This window comes from Ornithodoros turicata, chromosome 6 (assembly GCF_037126465.1).
Source record: "Ornithodoros turicata isolate Travis chromosome 6, ASM3712646v1, whole genome shotgun sequence".
NCBI classification, from domain to species: domain Eukaryota; kingdom Metazoa; phylum Arthropoda; class Arachnida; order Ixodida; family Argasidae; genus Ornithodoros; species Ornithodoros turicata.
The window spans coordinates 52,766,113-52,790,184 of record NC_088206.1 but is presented as its reverse complement, the minus strand read 5'-3'; the positions used below and the strand labels follow the sequence as shown (position 1 = coordinate 52,790,184).

Genomic DNA, 24,072 nt, shown 5'->3' with positions numbered 1-24,072 from the left:
TGACTGGAATGCAGCTTTGTTACACGTGCGAGACGTGTGACGTAGGTGCTCTCCGAGTAGGAAGGAGAGACTCACGCGGATTATGCTCTTTGAATGGCATTGTTTCGTGGTAAAGGCGCTCTCTAGAAGTAAATGAATTTCATAATTGGATATCGTGAGCCCCGTTCTTTCATAGAGCATAGTAACTGGAGAATATTCCTTGAGCTGTTTAGTGCCCCTTTAATATGTGACTGCCATGCCAGGCATGATGTGAACTTCTTTTATCACCGTCAAGTTTTGGAAAGCTTTGTCTGCTTTTTGCTGTACACGTTCCACAGTAAACACAATACTCTTTAGCTATTGCGGACCAGTCCGTTCACACCTCCTATACCACCGTGTGTAAGGAGTGGGCCTCATTGTGGCCTTAGCATTTTGCAACATCATATGATGCTGTAGCATTGCATCAGAGTGTGGCCTGCTCGAAAGTATTTTAGCTACAACAGGTGGCAAAAGTTATGCATACTTGAATGACTAGCAAGTATAAATTTGTGCATTCAGGACACGACAAATCTGCTGTGATTAGTACTGATGTACGGGGCTGGTTAGAAATTCGTAGTACAACACATTCAAGATGTAAGGTAATTTAACCATGACAGATGCTATTGGTAGTTATGCAATTTGGTTATATGTATGCTGATATAGTTGTCTTATGTGGTATTACGACGTGGGTGATGTTCAAAACATCCCAGGATGTTCCACCCCAGGTGGAAATTTTTTGCAAGTGGAACCACTTGCAAGTGGTTTATGAAACCTTTCCCACAAGTGGTTCCATTTCTGTAGCCCACTTATAGTCAGCCACAGATGCCTATTTAACACTTTTATTCGTGATTTTTACACTCTCAGCTGGTTTTGAAGCAGTGTAAAACAGCACTGAAGTACAAAGACAGGAACAGATACTAAATGAGCTGCAACAATTCATTTCAAGCTCTCACGGAAAAATGTCAGACGCACTTATTTGCACTGATGTCATACAGTATTCCAAGTTTTACAGCAAAGGGAGTAATAGACACACAGAAAACTAGCATCAAGAATATCGAAGCTCATGAAGTTTCGATATTCACTGCTACAACCTAATTTAAAAGGTGGTAGAGTTCACACAAAAGCCAACAAGCAGAGCTATCATGGTATGGAAAAATGTACCTGAAACACACAGTAAGTGTTTCTGTCAGTGAGGAAGCGTGAGAGAAGGCACACACTTACAGACTACCGATAGCAGTGACCGGAACTCTGATGTCAGAGCCCGACGGGTACATGTATTCATGGGCTTAATCCAGCCAAGAACGACACGTAGAAGAACACTCTACAGTCGTGTTCAACAAAAGAAGGAACAGGAATCTAGTCTGCCAACTACATATGCTGTTGGAGACAATGAGAAGCAATAGTGTGCCACGAGAAGCCACCATGAGCAATCAGTAGGGGAGTGCACTTTCTGCCGCAGCCTAGTGCCATGTTGCCAGTCTTAACAGTCAATACGGAAACAGAGTGAGTATGATGGATTACATTATCTGGCGCAAGCAGGGAGCATGACCTCACTGTGTCGAGCCGTCCTACCCATAGCACACTAATATTTGGAGAGCTGACAGACTAGATTTCTTTTCCTTCTTAAGTTGAACATGACCATAGTCGGTAGCTCGGAAAATTGCAACCTCTGATCTTTTACATACAATACACACGTGTGCATGAAGCCATGAAAAATGTCTATCAATATGCCATAGCCTTTTAACATGTCATGTCACCAGATGCACATGCATATTTGTTGCATAGACATGTATTCTTAAAGTGGGACTCCGCTACAGAATCATCGCAAAGGTTATGGTATATCCGCACCATTTGGGATGTCGGGAACATGTGTACGAAATATCTCATTCCAAAACTGTGCAGGTTTTATTCAAACGAATTTATTACGAAATGGGCGCTTCACCTCTGAAGTGAGAGGACAGTGAAAGCAACACAGTGCTGACATCATCCGGCAAGGGCGAATGTAGGTTTCGAAGCAGACAACAATGCTAGGTGATGTCACGGTATCCTCATCCCGATTAACCGCTGTAGTATAAAGCTCTGTTTTCTACTCTTCGCATTTCGGTTTTCAATTGTCATCATTTACGATTAATTACTCGTGCAAAATGAATGCAAACGTTGTATTCGGTATCGAGAGTGTGGTTCATGCTCGGTATGATGCTCACCTATTTTGTTTTCGAATCCTTGCGACGTCTTCCTTTAAGTCATTTCAGCTGTACTTTAGTAACGACTTTTGCGGGCATATTTCCAGGCACAGTTGTTTAGTGTCGACGTCAATCAGCCCCAATATCCATGTCCCTTCGATGATATGGCCACGTTGGTATTTGCGGTGACCAATTTTACATTCGTCGATTTCCACAACGTGGCCAGGGCCGCCAATTTTCTGCGTTTGCGCGTTGGCCAGCGAGTCCATGCAGACTTCTCGGCAGTACGAGTGTAAGTCTGCAACGGTAGCTGATGATACACTTACCTCCGGAAATATGGAGGCCTCGTCGAGGGCCTGTTGAAAAGTCATTTTTTGGCGAAACAGTATGTAAGAATCAGGACTTGTTCTAGTGCGAGTCTCACGTTCTCGACCCATGTTCCCACAGTCACAGACACTGAGAACTGGGCATGGCCGTGCTGACATCGGAATTGTCCGAATGTGCGCTGCGATGTTTCACGTTTAGTTCACGTCCGCAGCGGGGGCAGTTCATGTTGTTCGGTAGGAGATCTTTGGAGTGGATCCACGATACAGTTGTGTCGGTGTCCGTGAGCACACGGCCTAGCATGAAGAGGTTCATTTTCTCACTTGTTTCGCAAGTTCGCGTTTCAAAACGGCTACTTATGTGTCGTCTGCTATGTTGTTTCGTATATTTTTAGCTTTTTTGTCTGCCGAATGTATGTGTTGTTTGCTGTACGTTTATTAATTACGTTCGTAATACACAAAAGAAAGCTGTAAAGTATCAGGCTTTCGTTTCGCATTTCTATCAATTTTCGTGTTCGTTGTTGCTGCTGCTGAAGTAGTCGGATGGTAGTAGAATATAGATAGCCGTAGTGCTCAGTTTTAAAAAAGTCATTTTCGTAAAACACATTTTAAAAGGTGCATATTTTTAACTAACTTTGGTTCGTGAATTCGGAGATTGTCTTAAAGTTGCTAGGAAGATAGCGCATTTTTGGCTTTTCTTGTTTTTTCAGTTCGAAAAGGCCGCGGCATTGTTGCTAAAGTATATCCGGGTCGTTGAATTGGGCTCGATCACCTCACTTTAGTGAGGTTAGTCTAGGTTATGTTCTGCAGATTGGGGGGCGGGGGCGCCCCCCCTTCCAGGCATGCACGAGACGGTGCGGGCGTCAAGACTGTGCCTCGGGTTACAACAGAAAGTCCTCAGTAAAGATGGCGGATCGCCTTCAAGGAACCGGCGATAAAATTTATTTTTATACGTCTTACGCAATATACGAGGGTCACTGCTGTTTAAATTCGTTACTAATTAGCTCTTCTTTCATGTAAAAGTGTTTAATTTTTTTTTTATTCATTTTTCTTTAAAAAAAGCCAGTGGGCCCGATACGGAACTACACCCATTGACCCTACCTCTTGCAAGATGGCAAGTTTCGAATCCGTTAGGCTTAGCTTTCCCGTGTTTCTCCTGCGCTAAAAGTGCATGTAAAAGTGGATCAGATGGGGATATTGAAATGCATATAAAAAGCTTCTAGTCCACAGAATTTTATAATTCTTGCATTTTTAGATTCAGTACATGACCTTCCACTTCTATGCAATATTTATCTTCCTAACACTTTCATTAATTTTTAAAAACGAGTGATTCTGATACGGAACTACACCCTCATAGTGGACTAAAGTAGTCCTTGTCGAGTCTACTTGCTGGCAAAATGGAACCGCTTCATTCCTTCATGGTATGCACATTGTATTCAAGTGGAGCTGGAATGGAACTAGCTGGGAACCACTAAGCATTCTTAGTGGTTCCCTACTGGAACCACTTGACTCTGAAGCGGGACCAGTTCAGACCACTTCAAACCACTCTAGTAGCCAAGTGGGCCCACTTGGGATTCCAGTTCAAATTTCCGCCTGGGACATGTGAATATGTGCACTTTCACTTATACTTGTTAGAATTATATAGGAATATTTGCTTGACTTCTTCTCATGTTGAGTTGTGTCACCATTAATGGAATTCATTGCAGGCTGACCTGCAAGCAACTTCTTTGCCTCCCGTGCAGGCGGGCGTAAGAAACTGGCCTCGTAATGGCCTTAGTGTGCTTGGCAGTATTTTGCGTTCTGCTTAGAATTCAAGTGACTAAAGCGAATAGCTAGAAAGTTTGTGTATATCTACTTTGCATCGGACAAGTGTCTTCAATGGGCAGTTTCTAGATAATGATCTGTGAATCACTCCCTTATCTCTTGTTCAGTTGAAATATTGTTAGCTGAGAAATACGAGGTACAATATACTGAAAACTTAATGACAGTGCTTATTGAATCACCTTATCTGCACAAGGTGTCATCCTGACAGTAGTACTGCAGGAATAGGAACACAGGCTTTTGTGGTTCCAAAATTAGTTATGTTAAGCATAACTAATTTTGGAACCACAAGTGCCTATATTCAGTACTTTCAAATAAGAGAACAGTTACTACTACTCAACAGGTTTTTATGAAACATTGGATATCCCACAAGCTTTTATTTGTCTAATGGATTGTGGGAGTTCAATATGTGTTTGCTCTATCTTTAATGTATAATAAACGTCAAAGGCAGTCCACAAGGATTTATACTACTAATTTCACATCCCAGCTGGCATATGTAGGTGTCTTTGATTTTGTCACTTTAGCTGAAACTGGTGTGCCACTTACACGACTACCCAGGTTCGTGTCACGGAAGAAGACCCAGATTCCGAGAGGGCCCAGCAGTTGCGTGCCTTGTTTGCAAAGATCGCTGGTGAGGACATGGAAGTCAACTCGTACGAGCTGCAGAAAATTCTCAACATGGTCTTTAAAAGAGGTGAGTGCTACTGGGCCGTTTCACTTCCAGGCCGGACATGCAGTGGCACAACACGGCACGCAGTAACACAGCACAGCAGGCCTTTGCTAAGTAGTTGTATTGGTCACCATAACTGTAGCAATGACTCATCTACTAATGTGCATGTTCCGAGGTTCGTAGAAGTTGGACATCAAACGTGCACAAACTTTGACATCTGCTGTTTATAGCAGTCACATTGTCTCCCCGTTTGAACACAGGACATTTTTCGTTCCATCTCTGTGTGGACAAGTATAGCTATAGCCTTTGCTGTGTGTGTTATACATAGGGCCTGACTTTTTCGGGTTTTATTTTTGGCCAAATTCGGGGGGTAAATATCGGGTGATATTTTTCATTTGAAAATTCAGCTGTATTCGGGTTAAATCCCGTTACGGCATATTCTGTCGTCAGGAATTCGGGTGATTTTTTTTTTTGTTTTATAAAAATTTGTCTTAACATGGAACTAATGTTCAGCAATGTTATCAAACTTTATTTTAATGCACGCTTATGAGTGTGCCACGCGACCCGGACGTTTTCGGGTAGATTCGGGTTAAACCCGAATTTTAGAGATTTCGTTCGGGGGGTAAATATCGGGCGGATACGGGTTTAACCCTAAAAAGTCAGGCACAAACGGGAGCAGATTTCACGCTGTACCTATCCCAACAAATGGAGTGAGGATGCAGATGTCTTGTAAATGTAGAGCAGAACAGATAAAGCCATTGTGGTATTTCTAACATCAAGATGGGAACAATTATGGCAATGCCTGGCAGAAGAGAAAAATTAGGAACATGGCTTGTCATTCTTTGCTGATTCAGTTTATCAATGACTGTTGCAAGCATAACTGTAGGGACAGCGTAGCGTAGCTTACAAAGTAACCGCACCTACTTATTGGTATTAGATACAGGCCCTATATTACCCAAATTGGCTATAATATTCTATCTTCCACCCTTCTTCTTCCTCTTTTTTCATATAGTAAACATTCTCATAAGCCCGCAAAAATTGATGGTTTTGATCCTACGGAGCTTTTTTTTTTTTCTAAACAAGAGAATTCTTGTGTGGCATCGCTGTAGTTCATTCAAAGCTGGAGGATACCTACCCAGGGATTTTCCCAGCCTCCCTCCCCGCAAAAACTCCCCCACAAACTTGCAACACCCCCAAATTGCGTGCCAGAAAGGCCAAAAACACCAAGAAAGTTGCGCATATGGGTGTCACTCCCCTCCTTCAGGCCACGAACCTCCCCCACCCCACCCTCCACCCATAAGACGAAAATCCTTGGAATATCGCTGTACCTAATCTGCACTGTGCTCCCTCTTTTTTTTTTACTGGGTATAATGCATGCCACGAAGGTGTGTGTAAAAAAGAATGCAGATAAACTGTCTAGTCGGTTTTGAGATAGGAAGCATCTTATACTGGTATGAAGATTGACAGAATGACTTTGGAGTGGCAACATGCACGCCCCATGAGTGTGAACTAGCTCAACATACCAGGTGTGTAATGAATGGCACCCTTACTTGCATCTGTACTTGTGTGTGTTTTTGGGATGCACACAGAACCACTATTTCTTGAAGATTTTCTAGGTACCTCAAGTTCAAACACAGAAGTGAGTGTCTGTAGTTTTAACTTGAAATGATTGAGACATTTCAATGAAGCATTTGCATGCATAGAAGAAGGAAGTGATCATGTTGCATGAGGATTACCTTGCAAGTGTGGCATGCAAAAATGCATGGTGGTAGATGCATGCACTTTCACTGTCTTTCGTAACACCTTTCTCTCTTTGTCAATAGCCCAGTCGATATGCTTGTAGAGTTGTCCTGAGTTCTGCTAAGTTACGTTTTGTTTTTGTTTTTTTCTGCACCTGTACTTGTGGGCAGGGCGCGCAGTAGCGAAGGCCTCCACTGCCGATTTTCAATGCCCGAAACTTCTAAGTAGTTGCTTTAGCTGCACATGTAAGTGGACAATTTTTACAAGGGAGATCTGTCTGTGTGTTTGTGTGTATGCGTGGCTGTGCATGAGTAGTTGAGTAACGCTCGCAATACGTTAGATGAGAAGCAAACGAAGTTTAGTCTTTCTGCGGTAGATATGATTCAATCCATCTGCTCGACCATCTCCAATTTTTTTCCTTTTGTAGAGGGCTTATAAAGAGCAGCTGCGGACGTGTCAGCTGAAAGTATGTTTTCTCGAGGGTTTGAGAGGGACGAAATAGATAGTAGCATGAAATGACGGTGTACTTCATATTTGTTCCGTTTATTCCTTCTTAGTTTATCCCACAAAGTACCTTGTACGTAAACAACGAGAATTAGCCAAGGCAAGCCGCAAACATGGATGATAAAATGAAATCAATCAACCAATCAATCAATGAAACTCAAACACTAACTCTGAAAAAAAAGTGCTGACACCATGAATTGAACAAATACCCTCCTGATTTCCTGTCAGAGATGCTAATGTTACACCATGCCAGCATGATGCTCTCCTGACTGTGTCAAGTACAAGGGGTACGGACAACCAATCACACTCTTCCCATTCTGTCTTGCATCTTTCTCACTCACCCATTCAGGCACGAGGCAGGGGAACATCTAATGTAAACAACGAGAATTAGCAGAGGCAAGCTACAAACGTGGACAACACAAACCCATAAGCCCCGGTCAGGACGGTCTAGGTTCCTGGCGTCAGCACTTTTCCCCCCCGAGTTATTTGAATTTCATTGCACCTCTTATGGTCCTTAGAGCATCATCTCATAAGGACAGACCCACCCAAGATCTCGTGGTCGGCGTACGGAGAAAACGTGTGTCGTGATCCCCGCAGAGTAGTCGTCCAAGCATTCGAGACGCATTGTGCATATAACAGAAATTCCCAATATACACTAATCTGCCATTTCTCCCTCGCTTCTTGCTGAAGGCAGATTAAGCTTGGCACACAGATTGGACACGCCCCTGGTTCTGGCCTCGTCGACAGCCATTGACGTGCTATGTGTATTCTGAACGGCATGCCACTTTATGTAGCATCCACAAAATATAGGCTGCCAAGTGGTCTGCAAGTGTGATCTAACGACAGGAAGTTTATCCCTGTACCCCTTATTAAAATTTCACGTGCCTATTCCAATTTGCGCGTGAGCTATCATTCGAAATCTGGACGCGGGTGACATTGACCAGAACAAACGGAGACCGGTTTGGTGGCAAGACAGTGTATGGTGCGAGGGGCGACATTACGAAGGTAGGACCGTATTGGACGATACACATCGTACGATGATGAACCATTTGAACAATTGTATTGCAGAACTATTACACATTGATTCACACACAGCTGACACTGCAAATTGCATTACAGTCGCATAACCGTCCCTCCAGTTTTTATGTTATCAAAGGACTCGATAAAATACCCTGTCTAACTTACGCCAAAGGTATCTCTCTCTCTCTCTCTCTCTCTCTCTCTCTCTCTCACACACTCTAATGCTGCGTGTAAATGACGAGATTTCCTCTGTTTCTGTTTTGTTTTCGTTTTCCCCTCACAAACTTGCCAATGAAGTCATCCTGTCCCTTATTGCATAGCATCTCTGGCATGTTCACAGAAGGTTTTGTGTTTCTGTGTATGAAAATGAATGCAAATGAACAGTTTGAATTTTTTCAATTTTTTTATCACCATTTTTGGAATGCAGCAGTCATGTAAAAATATTTTACAGTGGCCAATGTTTTTTTTTTTTTTCGGGACCACTATCTTATTCAGTAGAGCTGTGCAAATAGCAAAATTTCCACTGTGATTCGAATCTGAATAATTTCTTCACAAGGCGAATCGAACTCGAATAATCAGAAAAGGCCCAATTCGAACAATTTTGAATACATTATGGTGAAATATTTTGTGGTGTTGTGCACATTCGATGATGTTCTCCTACAAACTTGTGAGCCTTTTCATGCAGTATAACGCCCAGTATCATGAGAGGAGGGTCCCTTTGTGTTGTGCATGGTAGACTGCATTAGTGGGATGAACTGCATTGAGAGTTAATCAACATGGTCCATGCAGCCTGCTGTGTGCATCTCCTTATTTCTATGTTTGCATCGTTAATTTCCTGTACTTGTTTTTAAATTAGAAACTGCACATAGTATTTCCATCTGTTACTGAACATAACTCTGAAAGTTGGGAGTACTTTTACTGGAACATGCAGTGCCCAGAGTACAGTGTCGACTATCAGGTTACAGAAGTTGTAAACTTTAGTGACAGAATACTGTAAGTAGTGTAAAGCGGGCTTCACCTAACGGTGTGAACTGATGACGAATGGATGAAATGATGCGGATTGCAATGATGTGAAGCCGACTTGCAGAAGGGAGCCAAAAACAATGGCGGTAACGTGAAGTGGGCTAGTAGCTCTTGGATGCAATAAGGCGAAGCCCACTTTCAGAATGGCGATAGCGATACCTTGCTTCAACACCATTCGAAAAATACTCGAAAATTTTGAATTCTAAAAATAGATTATGAATAGCTTCAGATATTAGATTGGTATTCGACATTTGGAATATTCGTACAGCTCTACTATTCAGTAAGGGACTGTGTTGACTGCACACGTTGTAAGTGAGAGATGTGAAAAAATGACACTTCTTTTGTGCACACCATTAAAGGGTGAGCGAGAGATGTGTTTTCTATAACTTACACTGAGTATAATACTGAGTCTTTTGAAAATGCCATAAAAATTAGATTGGATAGCTTATTGAATACATGAGACAATAGGTGGGGAAAAATGTGAGGTACATCTTTTTCACTTAACCCTACCTATTGAGTACTTCCAAACTTTGCAGAAACTATGTTTTGAGGCAATACTGAAGAATGTAGTACGAAAGGCACCAACAAACCCAACAGTCCACGCTTCTGAGATGATGCCTCTACAGCTACTCATTGGCATAGGCCCTCTACACTCACAGGTTCCTTTGGAAAATAGCAGAGATGGTCTAGTGGTCAGATTGGATCATCTGTTGTGGAACGACCCAGCTATAAATTGAAAACCGCATATAGCAAAAATTACATCCAGATATTTCGACGTGCCTGTTACAAGAAATTTTCCTTACAGTATAGGTAGAGCACAAATAGCCACAAGCAAGTGGTTCAAAGCAATACATAATAATTTAAATAGCAGTGTGCATTCATGTTCATATACATACTTTCAGCTTTTAGAGTATTCATTGCTTTGATGCACTGCTGAGAATGATTGGCATATTTTTGTTTTTCAGGCTTAAATTAAGAAAGCTGTCATATTACTACTTTTACTTATAGCATTAATTAATGATATAAGCCTCCACATTGCCCACATGCAACAATTAAAAATCAAAAAGGCGGTCTGAAGTTGTTTATTAAATTTGAGGTCTCTGTTTGATTCAACTAAGAGCAATACATGTATATTTGATTCAGCAAAGTCCCACATTCGTTACATCCACTTTTACTATCATTCATGCCATCATCAGTAGAGGCAGCCTACCTGATGTCACTTGTTACATGAATGAGGACCGTGTTTGCATGTGGTGCGTAGCAAGCAACTGTTGTTTTGAATCTGACATCAAGGGTTCAAGGGTAAATACCAGAAGGAATAAGCACTGATATTACTCAAGCAGAGCTGCTGTTTATAAAACTCAGTTAAAGACACGATTCCAAATTTTACTTAAATGTAGTTAAAGAGACGCTGACCATGCCACAGCTATTTTATGATTATCGTTTGGGTCCAGATTGTTTCTTTAAATGTTCTTTGTAGCTAACAGTACATTCATAGCAGTACATCTTTTGGTCTGTGGTACAGTTTCGCATTTCCCAAAAGTTCTAGGTTGCTCACTCTTAGCTCAAGGAGTATACGATCACTTGCATAAAGATGACCAAGATCTTTGACAAGTCATGCTATATCATTTATGCGATAAGCTGCTACCTATTCTGCCACAAGAACAAAGCCGTAGCTTTCCGAACAACCATGCAAAACGTGAGATAAACAACATAGCCACTTTGAGTAAATACTCCAGTGTTCATAGCCTACACGGGCAACATAAGGAACAGCAGACTTTCTTAGCGTAACTGAATTCCTTCAGTTCTGATTCTCACCACAGGCCTAATTTTAGTTTGCTAGCTCTCGTAACTGAAAGACAACACTGAGCACGCACTACAGCTTTCTAACGCTAAAGCTTTTTACTCAGTGCTGTTGAAGGATAGCATGTAACACTATATTTGTGCGATGTTCTCTGCTTTCTGCTTAAAAACAGGGGCTGTGTATAGTTGAACCTCTATGTAAGAAATGTTGATTTGATGAGTTCCTCTATTGAGACAGCTGCTTTTGTTGCACCCATACACCTCTATGGGAGCCAGTACACTTCAGTGTACTATGTGAGGTTATGAGTTTAGTGATGTCTCCGGTAAAGCACACTGTTGCAGTGACACAAGCACAGATGATTCCTAACACAAATGAATCACAAGTGAATCTCACCTCAAAGTTCCCATGCTGCTTTGTGCCATGCGCTTGGTGTCGTGCGCATCTTTTTAAAATCGTCTATTGCGAGTCATCATTTCAGAGACTACACTGGCATCGGTTCATCGAGCTACAGTCGCCGACCGTTGATTCGGACCCTAATAATTCAGACTTTCCAATAGTTAAGACAAAATCTTGGACTCAATCAATAGCCCCCATAGAACCAATGCATTTCAGCTTCCAATAATTCGGACCGTTTTCGGGGCGACGGCTCGATAATTCAGACGGATTTTGGCCGACTTTCCCTACTTTTTGTGAAAATCCACGCTCCTAAATTCAAAATCGGAACCTCGAGCTTCCGACTCCCGCTCGCCGCCGGGCTGCCCCTCCAGTAGCTCCCGCGGAGCGCCGCCTGCGGGGAGGAGAAGCGCGCGCCCGCGCGAAGTTCGCGTTCATGTGATCGACGTTGCTGTTTAGACGCGCACTTCGGATGCGACATTCGAAACTGTGGAAATGTCGTCGTCTCCGTCAACTGGCAGTGATGACAATGCGATCAGTGGAGGATCTGCGCAGCTCGGGAATGGCGATTCCCGCTTCCATATCGTTTGACGATTGCGCTGAGGTGAACCGCTGCACAGAAGTTTGCGCTGAATGCACCGATGATGAGATCGTCGCCGAAGTTCTGAAGCTGCCTGCGGATGGATCGGACGACGACGAAGATGACGCTGAGAACGTCGGCGAACCTCCGTCTACTGCGCAGATCCTCGCGGCCATCGATACGCTCGGACGAGTTTATTCCGACAGTGTGACATTATCAGAAATGCAGCGTGACGTTCTGTCTCGTGCGCGCGCTGCTAGGCGGACGCGTATCGACACTTTCTTCCGTCCCGTGTAAATTTTTTTGTAATAAACGCCAGTGTGAGAGTGGATTTTTATGATTAACTACTAATTCGGACTGCTCGATAATTCGGACAAATCCCGTGACCATTAGAAGTCCGAATTAACGGTCGGCGACTGTATAGCATCCTTCATATTTGCTGTGCGATATTACATTGGCACTGGTGCACTGTGTAATCCAATGAGTTGTTGTCTCACTGATTGAGCATAATCAACAATATAACTATCTAAAATACAATTGTATATCGGCTTTGTTATATAGAGGTTCAACTGTATGAACATTGCACCTTACAATCACCTTACAATCATCACCTTACAATAGGATTTGCTTTCTGATAAGGCATTTGCTTTATTCACTTGTGCTCTTCATAGATTTGCGTATATGAAATTGCATCTGTCTTTTCTCTGAAGTTGTAAAGTTAGCCTTGTTGGCATATGGTCAGAGTAGAAAAAGGATAAATTGTGATAGACAGAAAGGATGATACAGCACGAGACCGACCCTGCGACAGTGAGAAAAATGTCATTGGACTAATCTCACTACACTGCTAGCAGGGGCATGGTGCTGCTAGCATCATGTGTCAATGACAGCTGTACATTTGGCCTGTACTGCCCAGTGAATCCAGTAAATTCCAGTGCTCCAGTGAATTTCAAGAACCCATATGACCCTCAAAATAGTGCTGTCCTTTCTGGCTGTCATTGTTTGCAACATTTGCGTATTGCACTAACCGTTGAGGTCTGTACCTGACTCAACAGTAACGTAACCCCCCACTAAAGCCGGTATTGAGTAATTCATGGACAATACTATTAGCAAGTACTGGCAAGCTGTCTTGACTATCCTTCCGAGGGTCCCTCTTTTTATCGAAGCCTCAACAGGTACCAGCATTCTTAAGTCGGGAACTGGGACTGGCATGTGTTCTGTAACTTGTGTTTTCTCATTGCTCTTGGTGGGCTGTTACTCTCACAGCTGGGAATCGTGATGAAGAGGACAATGGTAAGCCTCTGTGTTTTGGCCCTGCTTGTGATTGCACGGCTTCCTTCGCGTTTCCCTTTCTCTCTGCTTTTCGTTTCACATTGTGATGCCTAAATATACTGCCGATCTCGATCCATTTGCAGCAGCAGTTTCAACTGTTGCTCAAACCACGAGCTTCAACTCAAAGGGACATGTTTTAGCATTATATCCAACATTTATTTTGCTTTCCCAACTATATTGATCACATTGACCTTATGGAACTCAACACAAGGAGGTGAATTGTTGCTAGCTTACTCCAGGTGCCACTACGTATAAGGGTGGCTTGTGCCATCCCCAGGGTGTCTACCAACCTGGAAAACCGTGAAAGTCAGGGGATTATCAGGGAATTTGCCAAAAAGCAGCCCAAGCCAGGAAAAATGGCAGACAAATGTGACGATGCACGGCGTATCGTGAGTGGCCATCGGTGCTTTGCGTGGCCACGCAGCAGCAACGTTGCTATAAGTAGCAGTTTGCCAATACGACAAGCTCATAGGCAGAAATGTAGGGCAGCCTCACTAAAACTCAACAGATTCTCTTTTATGAGGGATCTGTATAAAAAAATAGCAGCTGGCACCACATTCCCTTTTCTTCTGGTCAGGTAAATTGCTTGAAATCGTGAAAACCTGGAAAGATCAGGGAATCTGAAGACTGCAGTTTGGTAGACACCCTGCATCCCTTTAAAATGGCTTTAAACTGGGCTGTGGGGCCTCTACCATATGCCCTGTTGAAAGAATTGCGAGATATGTACATACTCTGTATACATGCTCATGTACCTACATGAAAGCAAGAGTAGCAGGCAAGCAAGCTGGTGTAACAGACTAAATTCAAAGTTCCGCTGCGTAACATGTTCGTTACATGCATGTAATTACAGTACACATCTTCAACCCTGAATATTTTATGCAAATGGATCGTCTATGCTGTTCCCGCATTGTGTACCTGCATCAGCTGCAATGTTCCACTGTTGCTCCCTAGGTTAGTTTCGCACTGCATGTATATGAGATTAGTAGTAGACAGTGTTTGTTGCACAGACGTTCTTTCCGACTGCCTTTTGTGACAACTGCTTGAAATGAGTTAGTATTTCAGGGTGTTATGCATTAAAGTAAATTTCAAAGAATAATTTTGCATATGGTAGATGCATTTGGTGCACATGAGACTACATATTGTAGCTTTTACATTTTACTCGACATTAGCAACTTTAGTGAATCCAACTTTCAAGAAAGCATGTTGTGCTGTGTGAAGTAGTAGGTCAGTAACGTAAATGAAGTTGTAGTGTGACTGAGGAGGAATATCAACATTCACAGAGGGTCTAGCTTAGGAACATTCCAGGGCATATCTCAACGCAGACCAACCGTGTAGAATGATATCAAACTTCCGAGAGATTTCCTTCATTGGGTTAGTACAACTGTGGATAGTCTCATCAGTCATACATTGATGCGATGCATTCATTGCAGAATCTTCATTACTTATATGGATTGCAACACGACACAGAGGTTTAGTAGTGCAGTGCAGATGATATATGTAGTGCTAAGTATGTACATATAAATCATTGTGGTTGACATAGTGGTGAACACGGTGCAATGCTTGGAACTTTCTGCTGAGCCTCGCATTTTGATAGGATTTGGTGTGCAGAATCGTATCTGCACCTTTGTTTTGTCTGTTGTAATGTCTTCGCTCCCTCACTTTTCGGGTAAAACCCGATAAAGCCCGTTTTTACCCCCAATTTACATCAAAATAGTTCGGGTTTAACCCGATAAAACCCGTAAATCGGGCTTGCGAAAGTGCAAACCAAGGACTTGATCACACACGCGCGAACTACGGCAATCCCGCGACCGCTCCCGACTTGCTCCCGACTTGCTCCCGACCGCGCCGCGTCTTGCTGGTGAAGTAAACAAAACACGTCGGGTTTGGATTTGTGGACGCTTGCATGCAGGTCCGATTCCTAGCGTGAAAAATGTTCCTTTGGTGGGCGTCACCATTTGAAAGTTGGCTTCACCTAACACTTCCGTGTATTGCGGTCAAGCCCACTTCAACGAATCCTTTAAGTGGGTTTTCCCGCAATACACGGAAGTGTTAGGTGAAGCCAACTTTCAAATCTTGTATGGAGTATCTTGTATCAGCAAAGTACGCAGAGTAGTAAAGAGGATGCAGCAACAGCCAACGATATACGAGGCATACCAACGCGAGCGCGAGCATGCTGTCAATGCTCATCGCTAGATGATGCTTTACTGAACATGCAACTTATTCTTTTTATAAACAGGGGCCAGTGCAAGCCTTAGTGGTTATACAGTAAATAAATAAATAATAATAATCTTAATAAATATTCTTTCACTTAACTTCAACATTCAACAGACCGACCGCTGTGGTGTCGCTCATGATCTCGGTTGTCTCGCGACGTAAACCCCCAATTATTAATTAATTACTTTCATCACATAAATGTATCTTGTTTTTTTTTCACCCGAAAATACATCACTTCTCAGTGTATCACCCGATTTTACCCTGTTTGACAGGTCCTGATTTTCAACCCGATATTTTCCCTCCGATTTTCACAAAAAATAAAACCCGAAAACTGGGGGCCCTATCTATATGTGATGAAGTCATATGTTCGTGAGATGTCGGTAACTCTGCTTGTGTTCTTATGTATACTTTCGCACCTATGAAGTGTGTTGTTTTTGTTGCCTGAAGCTTCAATGCAGAGTGCTCGTAAATTCTGGGGAAGACAACCAGTCTGCACACATTTGTTAGGAGAGCACAGAAATATACTTATAATACAATATAAGGATGATGGTAATCTGTTTTTGAATGCTGGCATGAAACCTAATTTTGACTAAGCTACAACAGATGACAAACTGTACAAATATCAGAATGTGCTTGTTTCGTGGTATTTTGTTTAATTTGCAAATACATAAATTCTTTTTATTTGTGGTTATTATCTGCCTGCATCTCACAAACGTCAGTAGTGACTTTGCCTGCGATAGCCTGTGGATTGATTGTGTACGCAAAGGAAAATGACATTAAGGTGTAGATGTTTGCAAAGTGCTTGGGATGTTCAAGCTAGCTCTGATATTGGGGATGAAGAGTGGTGGCATATAATTTTTTACATGTAACACAATATAATGGTTTGAAAATGTAGTAAAAAAAAAAGGAGATATCTTACTATAAAGTAAAACTATTAAAAATTCACAGTTTCGTGCTTGTTGTAAGAACTCTGCATTTTAGAGGCATGTAAGAAGAAAAAAATACATACTAATGAACTGTACTAAACCAAACAAAGGCTGATGTGGGAAGCACACGTTTCTGATGCTTCCGTTTTGATATTTCAGAGATCAAGTCAGATCAGTTTTCCCTGGATATCTGTCGAAGCATGGTTGCTCTCATGGATGTATCCTTTACAAAAATCTTGAGATACTATCGGCCACTTTGCAGTTCTTTTTTGGTCTGTGTGTGGGTTCACATGAGCATGTACATTTTCCTTGACCAGCAAAACTCTAGGACGATCATTCGGGAAAGCTGGGCTTGGAAGAGTTCCGAGCTCTCTGGATCTTGATCAGGACATGGAAGGTAACTTTGCTTTGTGCAGAACTTTGGAAATACAGAAACCGACACTGAAGATTTTTGTTTAAGTTTAATTTGTACAAGCTTTCACGTGGAGGTCCACGCTTCCTCAAGTACAAAGTGAAGTGGTGACACACATAAGTATATATAGTATAGACATATACACGACTAAACATACTGCTGTACAAAGAAAGTGAAGGGGAAGGAGATGTCTGTGTACAATGAATAGCTGGGCAGACGGATAAGTGACCTCTAACCGTTTAAGAACAGTAAAAGGTGTTATTGTGAACAAAAAGGTTCGCCAACCCAGTTTTGCGGAAGGGGGGGTCAGGAGTATGGGAAACGAGTGGCCCAGAATGGACAAAGGGGAAGGTTACGGATTATCTCCTATTATAATCCGTAACCTTCCCCTTTGTCCATTCTGGGCCACCCGTTTCCTACAGGATCTACACCTATGTGATCTACAGGACTTGACTCCCCTCTTCGTATACGCTTCTAGAACTTTCGAAAGAAAAGAGAGGAAGAAAGAACGTGTGTGACAAATTGCATTTCTTCCTGTGCTGCATTTACTTGCATATGTGGTGTGGCCCCAGCCTTTGTCTATGGCTTTTGCATGAATTGAATTCATTTTGACATCATCTACACAGCCAACATGTATTAATAGGTGTCACAGGCATCGTAGCACAATGACTTAAGCGATGACAAGACAAAATGTCCTTGAGAGGAAGCATATTGTCATATCACACAACAGTTGAGGGACACTTTTGTACTGTATATGGGGGGGTGGGGGAGAAAAGGACTGACAGAATAGCAGTGGCTGCAGTTGCATGTGGTTGTTGAAGTGTGTTTGTAGGGTTGTTTGGTGTTCCCAACATCTATTATTTTGAGGCGTGTTGCGCAGAAAAATAATGGTTGAAGACTGTGGAAGAGAATCTTCCAAGAATTGGGAACGCAGGTCATTGTAGACTGTGTTCAAGGAGATCGTTGAGGCTTAGAATGTGGTTTGTCATAAAACTATCGTGAAAACCTGTAAGGAGACTACTTTCATCGCTTGATGGCGTGGAAGATGATTTCGTGTGGCAGAATCCTAATTGGTGGCTCTGGCTGCTTCCTAGCTTGCGTATTCTGGAGACAGTGATTTAGATGCTTGTGAATAAAACGGTATTGCAGCAAAGGACCAGAAACACACTCTCTTTTATCATAATCAATATGGTCCTTTATGGCACTATATTTTCAGTTGAAAAAAGTTAATTTTGCAAGTAAATACAGTCAACCCTCGGTTTATGAACCCTCAATATCTGAACTGTGAATGCATTTTCAGGGAATGAACTGCAGAAACGCATGCGTTCTGACTTAGATTTATGAAAGGGGATGGCAGAGCTATCAAGAGGTTTGCGCACAGGAAAGTACTGAGATCGACTCGTTAAAAATGAACAAAGGATGAAGGTCAAGCCACCCGCACAGTGTCCCACAGCCACAAGAATTAGCGAGTGAGAACAGAGGACTGCATTTCCTGCGCTGACGGTGAACACACATGTGAGCTGCTTGATGGTGGTGCTTCAGTGCAGTTGTCAAATGATGGTGCCGAGGGTGAACATAGTGATAGTGAAGATAACTAGCAATACTGTTCCGAAGTTGCAACAGCTCTCTCATCATGGAATCACATCACAGGGCGATACGATACTTTAAGGACCAGGAGGATGAGTCAAGTGCTAGATTTCTATCATCTCTTCTGAACATGATAAATACAGCCAAATGTATGGTGCAGAGCACAATTACGGAGTATTTTCAAAAAGAAAAGTAATCTAGTGCTTTTCCTGTCGTGTTTGTCCATTTCTCTTCCGCACACCTTGCACCTCGATTTATGAATCCCTCGATTTATGAAGCATTTCTCGAGAAACAAAGGGAGTTCATAAATTGAGGGTTGACTGTACAGTGTTCTGCCCATAAAAAGGATGCACTTAGTCAAGTCTCATTTCTGTCCATACAGTGAGGTGGGCAACTTTATAGAGCAGAGTTATATTAGCAGCATATATAGCAGCATATATAGCAGCATAGTTATATTATTGAGGAAATAACGTTACTACATACTACACATACATATTTTACGGCATCTGCAAAACACAACTGTGCTCCTTTTACAGAATGTGTTCACCCAGTTCGACAAGGACAGTTCCGGTTATCTGAGCACGTTTGAGTTGCGGGCAGCGTTGCAATCTGCAGGTACCCCCCTCCTATCCTTACGACATTAATATTGCATATACTATGCATCGTAACATTGCATCATAACATGCTATGCTATCAAGCTATGCATCATAATATTGGTGCTAATCTGTGCAGGCTATGTCGTGAACACCCACATACTGAAGGCTCTCGTCCTGCGTTACGGAAATGACGACGGCAACATCGCGTTTGAGGACTTTATTGGCTGCGCAGTCAAGCTGAGGACCATGATTGGTGAGCCTCATCTCCACCATCTTTTTTTGAACTGTAGTGGCCTTCTTGAGTTATTTCATTTTTCTATGTGACTTCCAGAAATCTTCAAGGAGAAGGATCCCAGACAGATGGGGAGCGCCATTTTCACGCTAGACGAGGTAGGTGTTGTGGACTGGTCACAGGTACAGGATTTGTGTATTGTGCAGGATGTGCCTGTGTGAAACTCATGCAAAAAAGAGTCCCGGTGCCCCACTGAACCTAGTGAACTTAATTCTTCAGTTTTCCCTGCCCTCATGAGCTGAGTTGGTTTCGGTAGGGATATTATGTTGTTGTACTATTCTTATCTTGCATAGAGCTCAAACGCTTAGGCCCGGCTGGTTCTGACGAGGTTTCGTGCAGAGTTCGCGCTATCAGATAAGATTGTCAATAAAACTGCAGTGGAATCTCTTCTAGTGGAAAATCTGTTCCATGTATCAGGAGTTTCATTTGCTGAGTTGTGGGTGAGATGTTAAATTGTGTAATTTCCAGGAATGGAGATGCTGTAAGTAGTCCTTATGCACATTACTGCATCAAAGACAAGGAATACACACACAATTCTCCACTTCATTCTACCCTCATTGACACGAACAATTGGCCCATTCATTGGGAAATTCCGACTTTGGGCACGTTTTATCCACGGTAGCAAGCATTTTTCAAGCTCATCGTTGTCACCGAGTTCGTCTTTTCTTTGCGGTCGAAATCATGAAGTACTAAAGGCACCACACAGCTTGTCCTTTTCGCCAACAGTTCTTGCTAGCGAACTTTTCGGCATCCCTTACTTCATCGCGAGCGCCGTTTTTGTGTAGCAACCACTCTCAGAATTGTTGATAACTTCGATCTTGCTTTGAAGATCAAGGGCATGATGTGCACGCTTTTGCGATGCCTTTGGAAATGGCATTTACTACTGTTAACGGAGTAATCCTAATCATGGCCGTACTGGAAGTGGAGAGCTCAAACTGCGATGTGTGTAGCGATGATGCTTTGAAATGTTCAGTCATTTCCGTTTTCTGTTCTGTTTACCCGGTGGTGTAAAAAATTTTGTTCCATTTAAAGGAGCAGTCTAGAGGCGCACAACATTGTTTCTGTTTTTGGTCGGTATGAAATGTTAGGTGGCCAAAAACAGTTTTCCCACAACACGGAACAACACGTGATGAGCGCTGCCACGCGCGTCACTATGTGAGGCAAGTGGTAGGGACGCTCCTCATTGGACCTGGGATCACATGATCCAGGTGAGCAACACCGCGCAGGCCGGAGCATCTGCTACCACTTCGGAGACGCCATGCATTCTCGGGCTGCGTGATGTCCGAAACTGAGGATTTGAAGGCCGTCAATGATATAACCACTTTTGGGACCGCTGACACCACGGGAGGAACGAGTGGTGCAGCCCGAAATTAACTGTGTGTTGTACAGCGATACCCCAGTGCTTCCCGACAGTGCGCAGCCTCTCTGACAGTTTTCACGGCACAGTTGGTTCAGTGGCTAACAGATGGCACCACTATACTGCCATCATCGATTGCTTTCTACTACTGTGAGTTCTGAGATTGCACGAAGCTACGGATATATTACTGTTGTGATTGTAACCTTATTTTATCAGCATATATACTTTGTTTTTGTTTTTTAGAAAACGTGATATAAATCATATGAAGAATAGAAGCCAACAGGAAACAGCTCGTAATGTTCGTAGCAGACGGTTTTTCCTACCAACAAATGAGGGGGCTCTCTACCACAAACGTCACACTAGAGTGGGTGATTTGAGAGAGTGGGTCGGCGATTTTGCAAATTAATTCTGCCGCGGAGAACCAACTTTGGACAAAAATATTCTGTGAGAATGCTTTTCACATACTGCTTTACAAGATGACAGCAGTTTTTGGCCATGTTAGATACCACTTTAATGCTCCTTTAAAGTGAAAATTTTTGCACTGCATAAATACGAATCCAAATAACCTTGCGGCTGTTGTTCCGTTAAAGCAGTAATTCAGTTGAAGAGATTTCCGTTTAGTGAGATTCCACTGTAGATGCTCCTAGACGTTGAACTCTCACTACCTCCTGGGTGGATTTGATTGTGTTTCGACGTTATGTTTATTTACCTGTTCCTGTGTTCTAAGGAAAAGGGACGTGAACTCTGAGGCAATGACGTTTCCCCCATAGCTCACTAAGCTCTGCTTGCTCACATGGTTAGTGTGCTCATGTAATCAATGTAACTTCAACTTGGTATGGTGGAGAGGCCAAACATGGCCAAATGTCGGTATCTATTCACCCTGACCTCAGCAGCACAGTCGTCACTGCACGGCGATGGCCACTGTGGCATAGAGCAATTGCAGACTTTCCTTGCATAGATAACACACTTCCTCTATGGCACACTCCTCAAAGTCTCTGTTGAAGGGTTCATACGGGTAAATGCAGTATTGAATTCAAACTTTAATTCATACCTCTACATGCACCAGGAATGCTGTGTAATGATTCCTTTAGGAGCTATGGTTGAAATGTTTCTTTGTGTTGTTACTTATCAACAGTTACTTTATCAATGGGCTGCTGTGAGTTATTAGTTCGGAAGATTTATTATAGCTGCACGCTACATTGTTTTCATGGTGCCATTTCCTCTGACATTGTACTTTCCAGTGGCTGGAGCATACGATGTACTGCTAAGACGAAGGCCGTTCTTCAAACGCCGTTCAGTGTACTGTAAGATTAGTCCGGCTGCTTCTGGTTTTGGGAACTTCATCCTTGGAAGAAGGACTCATGTGCGCAGATGCGATCACGTGAAGTCTTCTGCAGCCATGCTGGGCCGATGATGAAGAGGCAAGAGCCCCCATTTTTGAAAGGACCTCAGTTGCTTCCTACTACCTTCTTTTTTTCTTGCCATAATCAGCTGTTGATACGACACCAATCAAAATACATGTATTCAAGAGATGATGGGGGAGGGTCATTTAATAATGGACAAAATAGTTTGATGTAAAAATTTTCAACCATATTTTCTTACATTTATTTTGTTGTCTGCACTTGTGCTCCAAGAGGGAGAGAGTCAAAGCCTTTACATAATGTTGTGTAATAAATTACACGATTTAATGGTCTGTTACAGTGCACAGGAATGTGTAATGGGCTAAGGTCTGCACATCACCGATTGCGCATGCTGTAGATACAAACAACATATCGCGGAATTCGTACATTGGAGTGACCATCACGCTACATACTAGTTGAGCTTCTAGTAAAAATCAATGTGCCTCTGCCTACCTGCCAGACTGTTATGTTTAAAATCTCAGCTGGAAATAACATCTTCACTGCCAACTTCATTTTGCAACTTGAGCACATTGTGCAGTAGTACTTATTTTGTACCTGTAGCTGTCATTTTTGTACATGTTTAAGCATAACTGCTGTTCTATTTCATGAAATGTTTTAGCACAGGGATAAAGCTGCACGCAAGCTCTACATGGCAAGTAGTAATCGCTTTTGTGCAGCATTGTGGTTGACTGTTCTAGGCGTTCTGTAGCATTATTGACAGCTAATAATTATGAGAAAAGTATTTTCTGTATAATGCAGATTTATTGTGGTTGACGCGCTCATAAGCTGCTTTTGTACAACGTATCTTTCGAGAGATTCTTTCCATAATATCACGTATAATGCCACACAATCTAAGGAAGCACAATTTTTTCCTAGTCCTCAATGCATATATTTATTGTGTTTCATGCAGTTTGCACTTGTTTTTCTTGCCAGTGTTATTTGTTTTAAAGTCTAAGAATAATAAAGTTCTGTATTTACTTTGTGATGTAACCTTATCAATCTTGCCATCACTCTGCTACATGTCATCCGCAAATAACGGAATAGAACAGTGGAAAATGCTGAAAAATGCATATTCAAAATGAGAGGGCACTTCGTTTGACATTACCCAAAACATAAAACTACCATAGTTAACGCACCTTAGCCTATGCGGCCTAATATTGCTGATAGCACCTTCTTTTTCCACTCTCATTGAACCATGTATTCACAACAGTCACATTTCTGAAGGTCATTACACCCGTCTTAAGACGTCCATTCACCTCCCACCATTCACACAGCATTTTTCCGACGGCAGAGGGTTATGAAGGGGAGTATCCACGAAGCGTTACCTCCTGGCTGTTCCTTATTTTGTGCCTCGTGTCATAGTATTTCGATGCACCATCGTTAGCGTTCAATGGACGGAAGAAAGTAAAACAGCTAGCGCTTGCTTTCCTTGTAGGTGAAACATAGTTAAAGTCCTATCTTTCTGCAGTGGAAAGTTAATATTGCCGCAAGGCGGGATTTACAAATCCCACGGGCAAGAGAAAGCAAGCAAAAAAATACTGCAGCATTCTCCCAAGATACCTTACCGACTCGTCCCACGCGCGTTTCCAGCCTTTCCTAACTTTTCAGTGTGCAAAGAAACTTGAGCAACTCCGACAATTTCTCTCTGGTGCTTCCTGTACTTACATTTTCTTTCATCGCGGCACGTTCAGCCGTGTAAGTGCCAGCAATCAGTCGCGGCAGGCATTACATTCGCGACTGATCGAGTTTAACCCGCGAAAATGTCGCAGATAGATTGAAATTCTTACATAATTCTTATCTGTCTAATATTCCGGGAAAAACGCGATACTGCGGGAAACTGCAGGTTCCGCGAGACATCTGACATTTTACACGACTAATGC

The 24,072-nt window shown here is 42.6% G+C and overlaps 1 protein-coding gene across 9 annotated transcripts in view; it reads left to right on the top strand.

Annotated features, from left to right (window-relative positions):
- The window catches only part of LOC135396693 (calpain-A-like), a 96,266-nt gene extending 73,079 nt beyond the window's left edge, over positions 1-23,187 (top strand). For 5 of the 9 annotated variants that reach the window (XM_064627810.1, XM_064627809.1, XM_064627812.1 and 2 more), the window contains exons 14-23: positions 4,231-4,272; positions 4,904-5,039; positions 6,926-7,000; positions 13,343-13,369; positions 16,708-16,766; positions 16,877-16,945; positions 19,084-19,162; positions 19,280-19,396; positions 19,475-19,533; positions 22,034-23,187. In XM_064627810.1, coding sequence (XP_064483880.1) covers positions 4,231-4,272; positions 4,904-5,039; positions 6,926-7,000; positions 13,343-13,369; positions 16,708-16,766; positions 16,877-16,945; positions 19,084-19,162; positions 19,280-19,396; positions 19,475-19,533; positions 22,034-22,060 — 690 coding nt within the window. In that variant the 3' untranslated portion in view covers positions 22,061-23,187. The remainder of the gene's footprint in view (positions 1-4,230; positions 4,273-4,903; positions 5,040-6,925; positions 7,001-13,342; positions 13,370-16,707; positions 16,767-16,876; positions 16,946-19,083; positions 19,163-19,279; positions 19,397-19,474; positions 19,534-22,033) is intronic. The other 4 variants (XM_064627814.1, XM_064627813.1, XM_064627815.1 and 1 more) reach the window with 4 other exon arrangements.
- Positions 23,188-24,072: the final 885 nt, after the last annotated feature.